A 14,614-nucleotide genomic window follows, 5' to 3' on the forward strand; every position below is an offset into this window, starting at 1 on the left:
CAACCAGTCTACATGTGTTTTGTGGACTTGGAGAAGGCGTTCGACCGTGTCCCCCGGGGCAGTGGTGGAGAAAGTACTCAAAAAATGTACTTAAGTAAAAGTACAAATACACAGACAAAAACGTACTCAAGTAAAAGTAAAACTACCACATTAACATTTGTACTTAAGTAAAAGTAAAACAATTCTGGCTTCTAAAAATACTTAAGTATTAAAAGTAAAAGTACTTGCTGAATAATACCTAATCGCTAATATCATTATGTGAACCGATTGTATTTAATTTTAATACATTAGAAATAGGGCTGTATAAATACATCGATTTGGCGATATATATCGATATTTTACGCCCTCGGAAAATATCGATTTTTCATCCGCGAGTATCGATCCGTTAAACCACAGGGGTCCATAGCCTTATAGCTCTTTTTAACGTCTAGTTTGTTACAGCGTAGCAGCAAGACTCCGCCTCCCTCAGTCAGTCAACATGAGTTTAAAGTGCATATTATAAACTACACACCAGTTTTTAAATTGTTTTAATAGGCCAAGTATAACCGGAGTTATGCTAAAATTAGTAAACCATATTTTTCTGATTGTCAGAGAAATGTCAAAAGCGCCGCCATTCCCCGGCTTTTCCGATTATGTGAGAGGGAATGAGCTTCCAAACGTACAAAACGAAACGAAACATTAGATTCCTGTGTTTTAGGAAATGTAAAATCTTCAATAAATAACTGTGGGCTGTATATTGTTGCTGTGAAACTAAGTAAAGTTGCGCAAGTAACCGTGAAAGAGAAGCGGAAAGGAGTAGCGGCGCGAACGCAACAGTGAGATCGCGAAATTAAGGCAAATTTCGACTGGTAGCATTCACTTCGTAATTAGTTTTTAAGCTTAGCAGTTTCTGTTCTGTATACAAAGGATTACCTGAAGAATGAACATGGGTTGATAACATCCGAAGCGGGCGCGCAGCGGCGCTGTGTTTTGAGCAGGAAGACGAAGAGGAAAAAAACCCAGCCGGAATCCGCGGCGCAGTGAGGATTTCCATGATAACAATGGCTGATCAATCATTCTTATTAGCAACAGACAAAGAGTATCAGAGACTGAGAGAACGGCTTTTGTTTTTAAAGAAATCCAACAGAAAGGGTGGGCAGGGGAGGACATGGAACCAAGCAGCCATAGCAGAGTTGTAGTGAAGACTACCTACCCAAGACCAAGTCAAGACCACCTACCCAATACCAGCTACGTGACACAAAAAAATTAAGTTTACCTATCAAAATTGCTTCTCAAATTGATCTGAAAGATCCACATTCCCATAAAACACCTAGATATTAAATACTTAGAGCTTGAATAAATTTAATCAGTAAATATCCGTCCAGAAGAATCGGATCGTTCCTGAATGTCATATAAATGCAGACTTTGGTCACAGCGTTGTCCCATACATGCGACACCTCAGTCAACACCTCCACACAATAATTCAGCGCATGAGTGACAACTTTTTTCATGCAGATGCAACATATGTCTCTCTGTACAGCTAGCTTTGCTAGAATCACGTCCAGGGAGCTTACCTTTCTTTGAGCTTTCCTTCCAAGTGATGCTAAAAGTTGGACGAAGTCCCCACCGTCTGTGAAAGCGAAGCACTGCTGATTTTACATGTCGCCATATCTTATGATTTTGCAGCGCTACTATATTACTGACGATTAGGCAGACACTTTCTCCCGCTCAGAGGAAACCACTGCGCATATCTGGAGCTCCGCGTGCGAGTAAAGGGGGAGGCGATGGGTGACAACATACACGTAAGTTACGTTATTGCTTGGATTTTACGGCGCCACCTTAAGTCCCTGAACTTCACATTTCAATGGAAAAAAAAGCGCAACGCGACTTAGATGTAACGAATAACGCGACAGTTTTGTAGAAATGTAGTGAAGTAGAAAGTACAGAYACTTACTGTAAAATGTAGTGGAGTAAAAGTAGAAAGTATCCATTATTAAATCTACTTAAGTAAAGTACAGATACACGAAAATTGTACTTAAGTACAGTAACAAAGTACAGGGGTCGTCCTGCCTCAAGTGGAGGAGTTTAAGTATCTGGGGATCTTGTTCACGAATGAGGGAAGAAGGGAGCGGGAGATCGACAGGCGGATTGGGGCAGCGTCTGCTGTAAAGCGGGCGCTGTACCGGTCCGTTGTGGTGAAGAGAGAGCTGAGTCAAAAAGCAAAGCTCTCGATTTACCGGTCGATCTACGTTCCCACCCTCATCTATGGTCATGACCGAGAGAACGAGATCCCGGATACAAGCGGCCGAAATTGGTTTCCTCCGCAGGGTGGCTGGGCTCTACATTAGAGATAGGGTGAGAAGCTCGGTCATCCGGGAGGGACTCAAAGTAGAGCCGCTGCTCCTCCACGTCAAGAGGAGCCAGTTGAGGTGGCTCGGGCATCTCCTCCCACCGGGAGGAGGCCTCGGGGAAGATTTCTTGGCTGGCCTGGGGACGCCATAGGATTCCCCCAGAGGAGCTGGAAGACATGGCTGGGGAGAGGGAAGTCTGGGCCTCCCTTCTGAAGCTGCTGCCCCCGCGACCCGACCCCTGATAAGCGGCAGAAAATGGATGGATGGAGAAAGTTATGGCACATCCATATTCTAAGCATCTGTTCAGTGCATGGATGGGTTCAGACTGAGTCACCTGATGATACGGTAATGTAGAGCTGTGTATCATCTGTGTAGTTGCTCATCTTATTTCTTTTTATAACCTGAGCTAGAGGGGGCATAAAGATACGGAATAAAAGAGGTCCTTGGGTTGAGCCTTGTGATTTCGGACTGCTTCGATAAGAAATTTCCTATTAAAACTGTACTTTATGTAAGATTCAAACTACTTGAGTACTGGACAGGAGAGTCCGACCCGATTTTCCAGCTGTTTTAGTCATGGTCAACACTAAGGTCCAGCAAAACCACAGTTCTTCCACAGTCTGTATTTATATGGATGTCATTGATCTCTATGACTAGGGCACTCTCTGTACTGTGTGAGCCTGGAAGCCAGACTGAAACATATCAAAGTGATTGGTTATCGTTAAGAAACAGTTACTGCTGAAAGCATTTTCAATAATTTTGCTGATGAATGGAAGGTTGGAGATCGGCCTGTAATTCTGCAGTAGTGATTTGTCCAGATTGTTCTTTTTTATCAGAACAATCTGGTAGCAGCTTTTTCAAGCAGCTTATTCAAGCAGCTTGAATAAGCTGCTTGAATAAAATAGCAGCTTTATTCAAGCTGCTGTTTTTAAAACCTGAGGAGCAGCACCTGATGAGAGGGATGAGTTTACTCTTTGAATCAGATCAGATGCAATGACAGGTAGGACTCCCTTAAGAAAATGTATGGGTATGATATCAAGACAGCAGGAACTCGAGCTTGATTGATTTGTACTTTCTAGGCTTTTATAGTTAAGTAGTTGAAATTGAGTCATTTTTTTCTGCATTTGTTGTGTTTGCTTACATTGGTACTGGAGCTTTAAAGAGCTCATCTTTATACTGCTCTCACAAGCAACTAACCCAAAGATTTCAATATGCTTTTCTGTATTATGGAGAGCTCGGGGGTTACAACATAATTCCATGTATAATTGAAATGCACAAAAAAATACTAATAAGTTTGATCTTCCAGGTCAGAGAAACCCTGGCAGCAGAGACCGGGCTAAGTGTTCGTGTGGTTCAGGTGTGGTTCCAAAACCAAAGGGCAAAGGTTAGCAACGTGTACCTAAACCAGCCTCCAGAACCACATTATGCATGTATACTGCTGTTTTCATGTATACTGCTGTTAAGATGCGAAGTTGATTAGTACAAGCCCAATTATTCTGTTATTTCTTTACTGGGTTCTTATTTGCATGTTATATGACCAAACTTTCCCACATCTCTCACTAAAAATTATTCCTTCCTGCCTTTTGCCAAAAATGCTTAAATGTCTGAATCAGATCTGTATCAGTTAAACCCAGTAGATTAAGCATTTCTAATCTGCCATTTGCTCTGTTTGCTCATATTTGGGCGAACATGCTTGCCAAAGTTTGGCCAGCCAAAAGGTGTTTTACCCAATCAGCAACCAGTCCGTCAGCATGAGTCTTAAATTGCTTGTCGGTCTAAGTCTCAGAATTTTAAGCATTTCACAATCATTTGTGATATTTAAGTGGTTCTTTCTATAGTTGGCAATAGACCAAACTGATTCAGCAATTTAATAAAAAAGTTCACTAGATAATTTTTTATTAAACTTTATGATTTAGACTGATTCAATTAAATTCAAAGTTCACACACCGGTTTATGTTTATTTACTTACAGATGAAGAAGTTAGCACGTAGACAGCAGCTACAGCAGGAGCATCACAGCAGTCAAAGACTGGGCCCAGGTAAGTCAGTGATTGTGAATATGTATAACAGTACATATAAATTATAGCAGGGGCGCCACCAGAAATCTTGGGCCCCCATGACAAAAAATTTGATTGGGTCCCCACTGCACAGCTACTGTTACAATTCTTTGAGTCTATTTGACCCATTGTGACGCTTTAGCGTCACAATTTTAAAGGCTTGCAACAACCTTGCTTTCTTTGGTTCAATACTGATAACTAGCACAATATTTACTGCTCATGAGTTTTCCATCCAACAGTCCGCATGCAGTATGCAAGTAGGTTGCCTAAATTTTTTCTATTAGTTTTAGATTATTGAACTATCTCTCCCCACGAGTAAGTCAAAAGCAACATGAAAAATATACATGATGCAATCCAGACTTCTCAAAAAATGCTATGTAGTTCAATTTTATTCAAGCTGCAGTATATAACTTTAATAAAAAATGTTTTCTCCATATTTGTAAAGCTGTCACAATGTCGTGACAGTTTGCTATGAGACAGATAATCCATGAAAACAATCAATCTCCTCCACTTTCTCCCTGAATTACTATTGCCAGCAATAGTAATTATATTTCGCAGTATGTTTAATAGCAGCTTAAAGGTTATTTTGGAAAGTTACTATTAATCTGACAGGCCTGATCAGGACATATATCCTAATTTTAACATTATTCTTAGCAGTAATGGGTGCTCTCAGTGGAAGGACTTTAGAACTGGGGTGATGTGCTGCAACTTCCTGACTTTAGTGAGAATGTGAGCAGCAGTGTATGTTTAATAGCTGCAGTTACATACTGCAGCTTCAATTTCACTAAGGAGAGAGAAGTTCTGACCAAAAACAACCAATTAGAACCAGTAGGATGGTCTAGTGCTGTCAGTCAACTTCATTCACTCACTGCTAAATGTGCTAGTGAGAAACAACATATCGTTACAGGAAACCGTTTATCTGCCGTCATTGGTAGCTATGCTAACTAGACTGAGCATTACCAACAGGCTATGCTAGCTGCAGCATAGCACAGAGAGAGGGTGAGGAAGGATAAGCAGCCACATGAGATTGTGATTGACAGCACTAAAACTCTCCTGCCACTGACTGGTTGTTTCTAGATAGCACTAGGAGAAAGCAGAGGAAATAGATTTTTTACAGATTATCTCTCATACCATGCTGTCACAACATAATGACAATTGTAACAAATATGTGAGAAAAAAAATTGTAATAAAAGTTACATACTGCAGCTTCAAGTACACTAATTAGAGAGCAGGTCAGGAGGGACGTGGGTTAGAGATGCTGCTGACTGACTCATCTGTTGTTAAGCGTGGTAAAAGGTACAAGGGACAGGTTAAATATATGAATATCTTGGTAATTTTTTCCCTTAATTCATTAAATGCTAGTGAAATGGAGGCAAACAGTAGTCTGTAGCTAAGCTAACTATGGTAAATGTTTGATAAACTCACACACTCTGCTCACCTCAGAGAAAAACTGGGTTACAAATTGACCCTCTTACCTTTTTCTCTCTCTCCCTCTCTCTATTTTTTTTCTTTTTTGAAAACTTGACTTTATTATTTTTCTTAGCAGCATAGTAGCTGCCACAGTCATTCTTGTCTTCTACTGACTGCTGCTGAACACCGTCACCTGTCAAGCGGAACGAACCATTTCATGCAGATCCAGGGGGGTGTTCAGGGCAAATATGGATATGTGTTTTTTGGTCTGGGAGGGGTAACATTTAATTTTTACTCCTAAAAGCAATCTTCGAAAACACAATATGATTACTTTTCTAATTGACAGGGCTCCAATTTTTTTTATTTCTAGGAACAAAAAATAAATAAATTGTGGAGGGCCCCCTGTCGGTTAGGGGCCCTTAGAATTGTCATAACTTTTTCCCCTTATCTACCTTATTCCTGGGAGGCTTACTGGGAAAACGATTATGGGTCTTACTTCCTGCGCCCATCGGAAGTAGCAGTATTTCTTTGTAATTTCTAGTTTATTTTGCTAGTCTATATTCATGATAGAAGTTACAGCTCTCTTGTATTTAGTAAAATGTTTGTTGGTTAAAGTTAAAGTTAAAGTGACGGAGGTGTAATTTGGAGTAAATTGTGGATTAATTTGAACAAGGAAGTGCGATGGATGAATGCGAAGAATTAGATGACTCAGATAATTGTAGTATGAATAGTTATTATTGTAAAAGTAGTGCTAAAACAGGAGACTGGCAAACAGTGAACCGAGGAAATAAGAAGAGGAACGGAATCGAATCTGATGAAGAAAAAATAGAAGAAAATAAAGGAAATGAAATTAAAGTGATTATTAGGTTCCAGAACCCATGTGCTTTGAATCCTTTAAAAATAAGTGAGGCAATACATAAGGTGAAAGTAGTTAAAACGTTAAGAGATGGTAATCTATTGGTGTTATGCAGAGATAGAGATCAGGTGCATGGACTAATGGACGTTATTGGGGAAAACAATCAAACCACAATTATGGCATGACAGAGGAAAGGCAATGGGAGTAATATCTGGAGTATCAACTGATTTGACAGAGGATAAGATTAAAGGTAATGTAAAAGGAGCTCGGGTGATTAAAGTGAAGCGCTTGTTTATTACAAGAGAAGGAGTTAAAAGTCCTAGTAAATCAGTTGTTAGTCCTAGAAGAGGATAGATTACCTGAAAAAGTAATGATTGGATATGTCAGCTATGCAGTAAGACAATACATTCTTCCACCAACCAGATGTTATAAATGTCAAAGGTTTGGACATATTGCTGCTGTTTGCAGAGCTAAGGCCAGGTGTGCTAAGTGTGGAGGGGAGCATGAATATGGAAAATGTTCTGAAGGAATTAAATTAAAATGTTGTAATTGTGGAGGGGAACATAGTGCAGCATTTAAGAGATGTGAAGCTCATAAAAGAGAATGCAGTCGCAAAATATACGCACAAAGGAAAAAATTACCTATGCAGATGCAATTAAGATGGTAAGTAATTTAAATGTTAATGCTAAAAGCATGACTGTGCCACAGACTCCATCTCAAACAACAGAGCAAATGCTGAGCAAGAGAACCTTAGGAAGTACAATGATAGTGGAGAAGAAGAAAATTGTTGCATTTATTGTGGACGTATTAAATTGTTCAGCACAGACAGAAAGTAGAACAGAGCGAATTAAAATAATAATCAAAGCAACAGAAAAATACCTTGAGATGGAAGACTTGTCATTTGAGTAAATTAGTGCAGTTTTAACAACTGGGATAAATGAAAGTCAGCATTCCAGTAATGGTGAAATTTGATGCTTTTATCCATATTGCAGTGGAATGTAAGGAGCTTAATTGCTAATGGCCAAGAGTTTAAATATTTTATTGAAAGTTAGAATGTTAAACTAAATATAGTTTGTGTTCAAGAAACCTGGTTAAAACCATCACTTGATTTTATTCTTAATGGATACATAGCATTACGTAAAGATAGAAATCCAAATGTAGGAGGAGGTGTTGCTATATTTCTTCAACATGGTATTAATTATAAAGTTTTTAATATAAATGAAGAAATAGAAGTTATAGGGGGGGCTGCACAGTGGCGCAGTTGGTAGAGCTGTTGCCTTGCAGCAAGAAGGTTCTGGGTTCGATTCCCGGCCTGGGGTCCCTCTGCATGGAGTTTGCATGCTCTCCCTCTGCATGGAGTTTGCATGCTCTCCCTGTGCATGCGTGGGTTTTCTCCAGGTACTCCGGTTTCCTCCCACAGTCCAAAAACATGACTGTCAGGTTAATTGGCCTCTCCAAATTGCCTCTAGGTGTGAGTGTGTGTGCATGGTTGTGTGTCCTGTGTGTCTCTGTGTTGCCCTGCGACAGACTGGCAACCTGTCCAGGGTGTACCCCGCCCCTCGCCCGAAACGTTGGCTGGAGATGGGCACCAGCACCCCTCCCGACCCCACTGAGGGAAAAAGGGTGCAAGAAAATGGATGGATGAAGAAGTTATAGGGGTTGAGGTATGGATCAGTAAATCAAAATTTAATATAATAAATGTTTATAATCCTTATAAAAAATTAAGTAGAGAAAGACTTGATAGTATTTATGTGAAGGAGAATGGAAGAGATATTGAATGTGGAGTTTTTAATGCTCATTATGGGGAAGTAAAGAGGGGGTTTATTGGACAATATATAATAAGATGGCACGTGACAAACTTATGGAGATTATGCCAAATTTAAGTAATGATATTGAAGAATTAAATGCAATAATTACAAATATAATAAGTGAATCTACAGAAAAGGCTACACAATATTAGTGTAGTGTAGTGTAATATTTTCTTGGTGTGATGTGAATTTTATTTTTCGTTTGAATTTAAAAAATAATAAAGTTCATGATCTGAGTATTTATCATTATGATTGGGCCAGGAAAATTTATTTATATAACAAAATCAAAAATCTGGGATGATTTAGTCCATCACAACCAGAACCCCGAGGTTTTCCATTGCTGAGTGTCGCTGCAAATCAGCGGAGAAATAACCGCATCTCCTGCGTTCCAGACCGTAATACGGAAAATCTCCCCACTGGACTAGAACCGAACCGAATCAGACATTAACCTGCTATAGAGAGCAACTTTCCACTGGAAAGTGTCGTAAGATGCCCTTGTGGAGCTCGGGTAACTGTTGTGCCGTTTGTGGCTGTTCTCTAATAATCAGGCCAAGTTTAATTTGTGGCTGCAGGAAGTGTGTTTTGAACGAAAAAAACAAAAGCGGTAGTTTTCATTGCCTACCGACAGATAAGCAAACAAAAAGAATTTGGCTAAAAATTATAAACTTGAAGAAAGAACCCAAAATGCTTTATGTGTAGACAAGAAGCCAATGGAGGAATACCCACATCTGCAGCCGAAGCAACTGAGTCAGTGAAGAAGCTAACTATGCTAGTGCGGGCAGCTACATATGCTATTGCGACTTGAAGAAATGCGGCCATTTCTTCAAGTTGTCATCCCTGCCCCGCAATAGCTGTAGGTTGCGGTAAACCAATATTCTCACATTTAAGCTTTGATAGCTGGTGTTCCCACATATTTTATAGCCTGAAAGCTCTCACGAAAGCTGGTTAGCGAGTTGCTAACATGTAAACAAATGGCGTTTCCGGTTAGCGGCAGAAGTCGCGCCCATAATTCACGCAAAGCATCATGGGGCTTAGGAATAAGGTGGATACGGCGCCCCGGAATTACAGTACAAATGATTAAGTTTATTAAAAGAACAATGGTACACTCCCAGTTGTACAATTAAAAATAATCATATGTTCTGATGTCAGATGCTGGGGAATATGAATTTTTCTGGCTGCACTTCTATAAAGTGTAAGCCCTGATTTTATTAGTAGAGCTTGTTTACTGCAGTGTGGGCTAATTGCCACAGCGGATATGAGCAGACAGTTTAGATAAGTATCTCACTGCTTTGGCAAGTACAGCTTCTATCTGCTCTGGGATTTGCAGCATGTCAATATTAGCAGAACAGCTCATTTGGTTTATTACAGCGGAAACTGCTGCTGATAACCAAATGAGCTAAGCAAATCAGCAAATGGGAAATGTTTGAAGTTGATGCTAGAATAAACTGGAAAATCCATGGAAACTGATGATTGTCAGCCATCCTTAAGTTAAGACAACCATTCAGTTTATATAATACATCTACTGTATGATTTGACTTGTAAAGTCTAAACTAAAAATGGATATAACATTTTATTTAAAATGTATGAGTATTATATAGGTCATGGAGTGTTATTTGCAGTAATTATATTTTTAACTTCCAAAAGTTATCCATGAATGATTTCATATTTTATCTCCAAGATGGGGTATATTTTAGTGGGGGTTTATGCATTGCACTGCATTTTTTTTAGAAAAGTATGAAGAAGATGATTTGAATTATTTTTATTGTTGCAAGCCGTCTGAAAAAAACTATGTTGCATTTTTAACCACCCCCAATGTCAAAAATAAGTAAAGAACCTTTAGCTGCAATGGGATCTAGTTAAATTCATCTTCCTTTAAACTTTAAGCAGCTTCTTCATAATATTGTTTTGTCAATAATATCCTCTACAGAAATCCCAATAAAAGTTTTGTGCAACATGTTTATTCCCACACCATCAATTTTTTAGATACTTGCAGGTGCGTAGTTTTGCCCATTCTACCTATTCAAGTTTTCCCAACCTTCCCAGGGATTGACCTTTAGATATTTTTTCTAAAACCAACTGTCAAATTGAAAGGTGCTATTTCTTATTTCCACAAGTACTGAATTCCTTTAGATCACTTTGGGAGGAGGACTTTGGACACAAATCCTCTGTATTTGTGCCAGACATAACCTAATTCAATGCAAACTTCTGTATCGCACTCAGGGCCGGCCCAAATTTAATTTATACCAGGTGAGTCTTTCTCCCCTGAGAATGTGGAATGGTACTGGACTGATTCTGTGCCTTCAAATGATTTTAACAGAAGTTTCACATAAAGAAGTTGATGTAAAAATAATGTTTGTTTTAGCCACAAAATGATTATGCTCAGCAGCAAACAACATAACCCCAACTACAGCATTAGAGTAGCTCATCGATGTAGCAGCTATGCAGCCTGACAGGAAACATTTTAGACAATGTCAAACTTTGAGAAGTTTTAATTATTGCTATCAAACATTATCAAACACTGTGTTTTGAAGCCAAAAATACCTCAGAAATATACAGAGCCAAACATGAGAATCAACTCATTTAAAATTTTAACTCAGTTTCACACAAACATAAAAAGACCCTAGCATAAATGTTTGGCTGTTGAACTGGACCGTTCCAGGTCACTATCAAGCTAATTTTCTATTAGCAGCTTTACAAATCTTTTACATTACATTACTAAGGCACATTAAAACAAACCTTTATCTTGGCTTTTTTTCTATTCTTCCTCTTTCTTTTCTCCTTCCCTGAAAGATAAGTCATTTTTTGAGACATTGTTTTGCTTACTTAACTTCTGACCGGAGCTTTGGACGTCTGGATGCTCTGCTCATTACAAGGCAGTTCATGATACCGGCAAAGCGCGCGGTACCTACTGCAGTCACCAGGGGGCCCCAAGAGAAATTTTATTTTTATTTTTATCCATAAAATAATGATTTCTACATACAGTATCAAATATATATTATTGTAAAAACAAATCACTTTATAGTGAAATTGTGTGTTTTTGATATTATAATGACAAAGAAATTATTACAAAAAAAATAAAACTAAAAAAATCACTGAGGGGGCCCCTTAGTGGCCCTAGGCGGCTGCTTAGTTTGCTTATGCCTTGGGCCGCCCCTGATCGCACTTACTGAAGCATATCTGGCCTCTTTATGTGGGTTGTGCTAAAACCCTAGGTTACCACAGCACCCTATGGTTATTATTCTTATCAATATTTCTTTCTCTTTCATCTTCTTTTTTGAGTCAAATTTGTGAAATCTGGTATATTGACAGAAGTATCCCCCTGACACCTGCCTTTTTTTGTCTTTGTTTGGATTGAGGCAGAGAGATTTACATATAATTAGGTACTGTTTATTTTTTTAATGTACTGGTTTCTGTTCACTACCAGACTTGACCTTATCCATTTCATGCACACCCAATTTTATGTCTGTATAATTGGATGTGTTCTAACCCACTTTTGTTAGTATGTTAGTAGTACGCTGTTGTAACTATTATACAGAACATTACCCATTCGTTTGTGCTGCGATATCAACAAATGTGTTATTAATATGTCCAGATGCATATTATTTTATAGTTGATGATCCAGAGAGAAGGAAAAAACAGACAGTGTTTACAGTAGCTCAGGATAAACCACAGGCTCAACAACAACATCCTATTATGGATCAGACTGAACATTTAGATTTTGTGTTCATCCACAAGAAACCATTAACTAGTTAACAGAAACTAGACCACTTCAGTGCTTACTGGTTCTCTAGATCCTGCTGTCAGTTAGATTCCACCTATGGATTAAAAATAAATTAAATTAAAAAATATTTAACTGATCCCAAAGTAAAATTAAATGGTGTAACTCCCATTACACTGCAAAAAGTCCCCTTTCAAAAACAAGAAAAAAAAGTACAAGAATAGGGTGTAATTTTCTTAAAATAAGAAAAATTATCTGCCAACAGAACAAGAAAATTTATCTTGTCAAGATTTTCCAAAACAAGAAAAAATATCTAACCAAGATAAACCTACAAATATCTTAAAATTAGTGTATTTGTACTTATAACGAGCCAATTTTACTAATACAAATAGACTATATGAGATTTATTTTCTTAATACATAGAACATTTTTCTTAAAATAAGAATATTTTACGCTATTTCAAGAAATTCAGTGTCAAGTAACATTTTCTTTACTTGAGATAATTTTTCTTAAAATAAGATAATATATCTTACTCCTATAAGTAAAATTGGCTTGTTTTAAGTAAAAATACACTAATTTTAAGATATTGTAGGTTTATCTTGGTTAGATATTTTCTTGTTTTAGAAAATCTTGACTAGATAAATTTTCTTGTTCTGTTGGCATATAATTTTTCTTATTTTAAGAAAATCATACCCTATTTTTGTACTTTTTTTTCTTGTTTTTGAAAGAGGACTTTTTGCAGTGTACAGCTGCCTCTCATGGCTGTGTTGGAAAATGTCAGTAAGCTTTGCACATGTGGCAATACAAAGTATTAATGCATTTATTTTCTTTAATCTGGCTTTTTAAAAAGGACAATGTAGAACTCAAGTTTTTAAATGTTATCATTTTATGCGCTGAAAAAGTTAATTCGCATTCAGCTTTACTCGTTGCCAGCAGCTAAACTTCTCCTCAGTAGTAGACATGCGGACTGACGCCATGTTGTTTTTTCCTACAGCCCGCGGTGTATGAATGAAGCGGTGCGTCCACGACTCTCCTGATTACCTGCTTACCAGTTATGTTGACTCGGTGGCTCAGGACAAGTAACATTAGGGGAAAAAGAGCAGGTCACTTAACGTAGAAACATATTTATAAAGTCAAACTTTATAATAGAGGTTGAGAAGTCATGAGATAATGGCGCCACGTGCTCGAAACTAAGGAGGACGAAGCTTAGCGTGATACAAACGCACACAAAAGGCATCTGCAACAAGTTATGTGGCTTTTTACGCTTTAACCACGTGCCTGGTCAGAATAAGACAGAAATAAGTATGGAAACTAAACCTACCGAACAAGGTAGATCCCATCACTTGCGTTGCTTTTTAACTGTAGAAATCCGAGTTGGGAAGTGACGTCACTCTGCAGAAAATTCATATTTTCCAAATGGAAGTACTTCTTAGACTTTTATTTAAGTATTACTCTCCTTTGAGATACATTTACTTTACGTTTGAATAAATGCAATGTAGATTATGCAGGAAAGGAAATTAGAAAAATCTACGGTGGCCGACAGGTGCAAACGCGCAGCAACAGAGAAAAGATGCAAACAAAAAAAGAGACGCAAACAAAAAAGACTACAACCACAAATAAAATGCAGCAAACAAAAAGAAAGATGCAAACAAAAAGTGCTGAAAACGGAAGTGTTCCAGACCACTAGGGGGAGTCTAACAAAAAACAGCTGTGTCCGAATTTAGGCTCTGCATCCTTTCAAGGGCCGTGAGAAACTGATCCTTTGAAGCATAGACATAATATAAGACTAGACCCCCGACTGGCTGCTCCGGCGCTCTTGGAGCGGTCGTTCCTCCTGCTTTGCTCAACCAAAACAGCAAAAGATGTCTCAGCACTGCGGAATAATGTTGATCGGATCGACAGACTACTGACGTGAGGGCTCGACAGACTTTTCGCAAGTAAGATGGACATATTACTGTGTATTTTTTGTGATCAGAATATTACTAAACTGTATTTATGTCCACTGGCGAAATACCAGCTAATGCTAGCTATAGTGCTTGGTGTTCAGCCCCCGCTCTGAAAGCTAACCGAGATTCCGTAAATCTTAAATGTTTCAGTCATTCTCCAACATTTAGATTATCTGATACAAGAGCCTACTATAGAAATTAAACAATATTATAAAAATCATAATATAGCATTCACCAGCAAAGTTTACACAGGTGGCAATGGGTATTATTTAATTATTTAACTCTGTCAACGTAAGATAACTAGAAAATCTTCCGTTTTTGTTTTGAAGGTTTCCTACGACGTGAGGAAGAAGAAGAAATGTCTTTATGGAGAGACAGATTCACTGCACAGCCCGGATGAATCTCGTATCGGATTTTGGACTCAACCCAAGTGCTGAATCACTCTTAAGCCAGAACTCGTAGGGTGGAAAACACACACATATATATATATATA

The 14,614-nt window shown here is 38.3% G+C and overlaps 1 protein-coding gene across 1 annotated transcript in view; it reads left to right on the forward strand.

The window, feature by feature from the left end:
- The window catches only part of LOC103473491 (LIM/homeobox protein LMX-1.2-like), a 29,346-nt gene that overhangs the window by 8,330 nt on the left and 6,402 nt on the right, over nucleotides 1–14,614 (forward strand). Inside the window, exons 4-5 of the mRNA XM_008423790.1 lie at nucleotides 3,634–3,711; nucleotides 4,299–4,365. Of these exons, the coding sequence (XP_008422012.1) occupies nucleotides 3,634–3,711; nucleotides 4,299–4,365 (145 nt within the window). The remainder of the gene's footprint in view (nucleotides 1–3,633; nucleotides 3,712–4,298; nucleotides 4,366–14,614) is intronic.

Source organism: Poecilia reticulata, linkage group LG12 (assembly GCF_000633615.1).
Source record: "Poecilia reticulata strain Guanapo linkage group LG12, Guppy_female_1.0+MT, whole genome shotgun sequence".
In the NCBI taxonomy this organism is placed as follows: domain Eukaryota; kingdom Metazoa; phylum Chordata; class Actinopteri; order Cyprinodontiformes; family Poeciliidae; genus Poecilia; species Poecilia reticulata.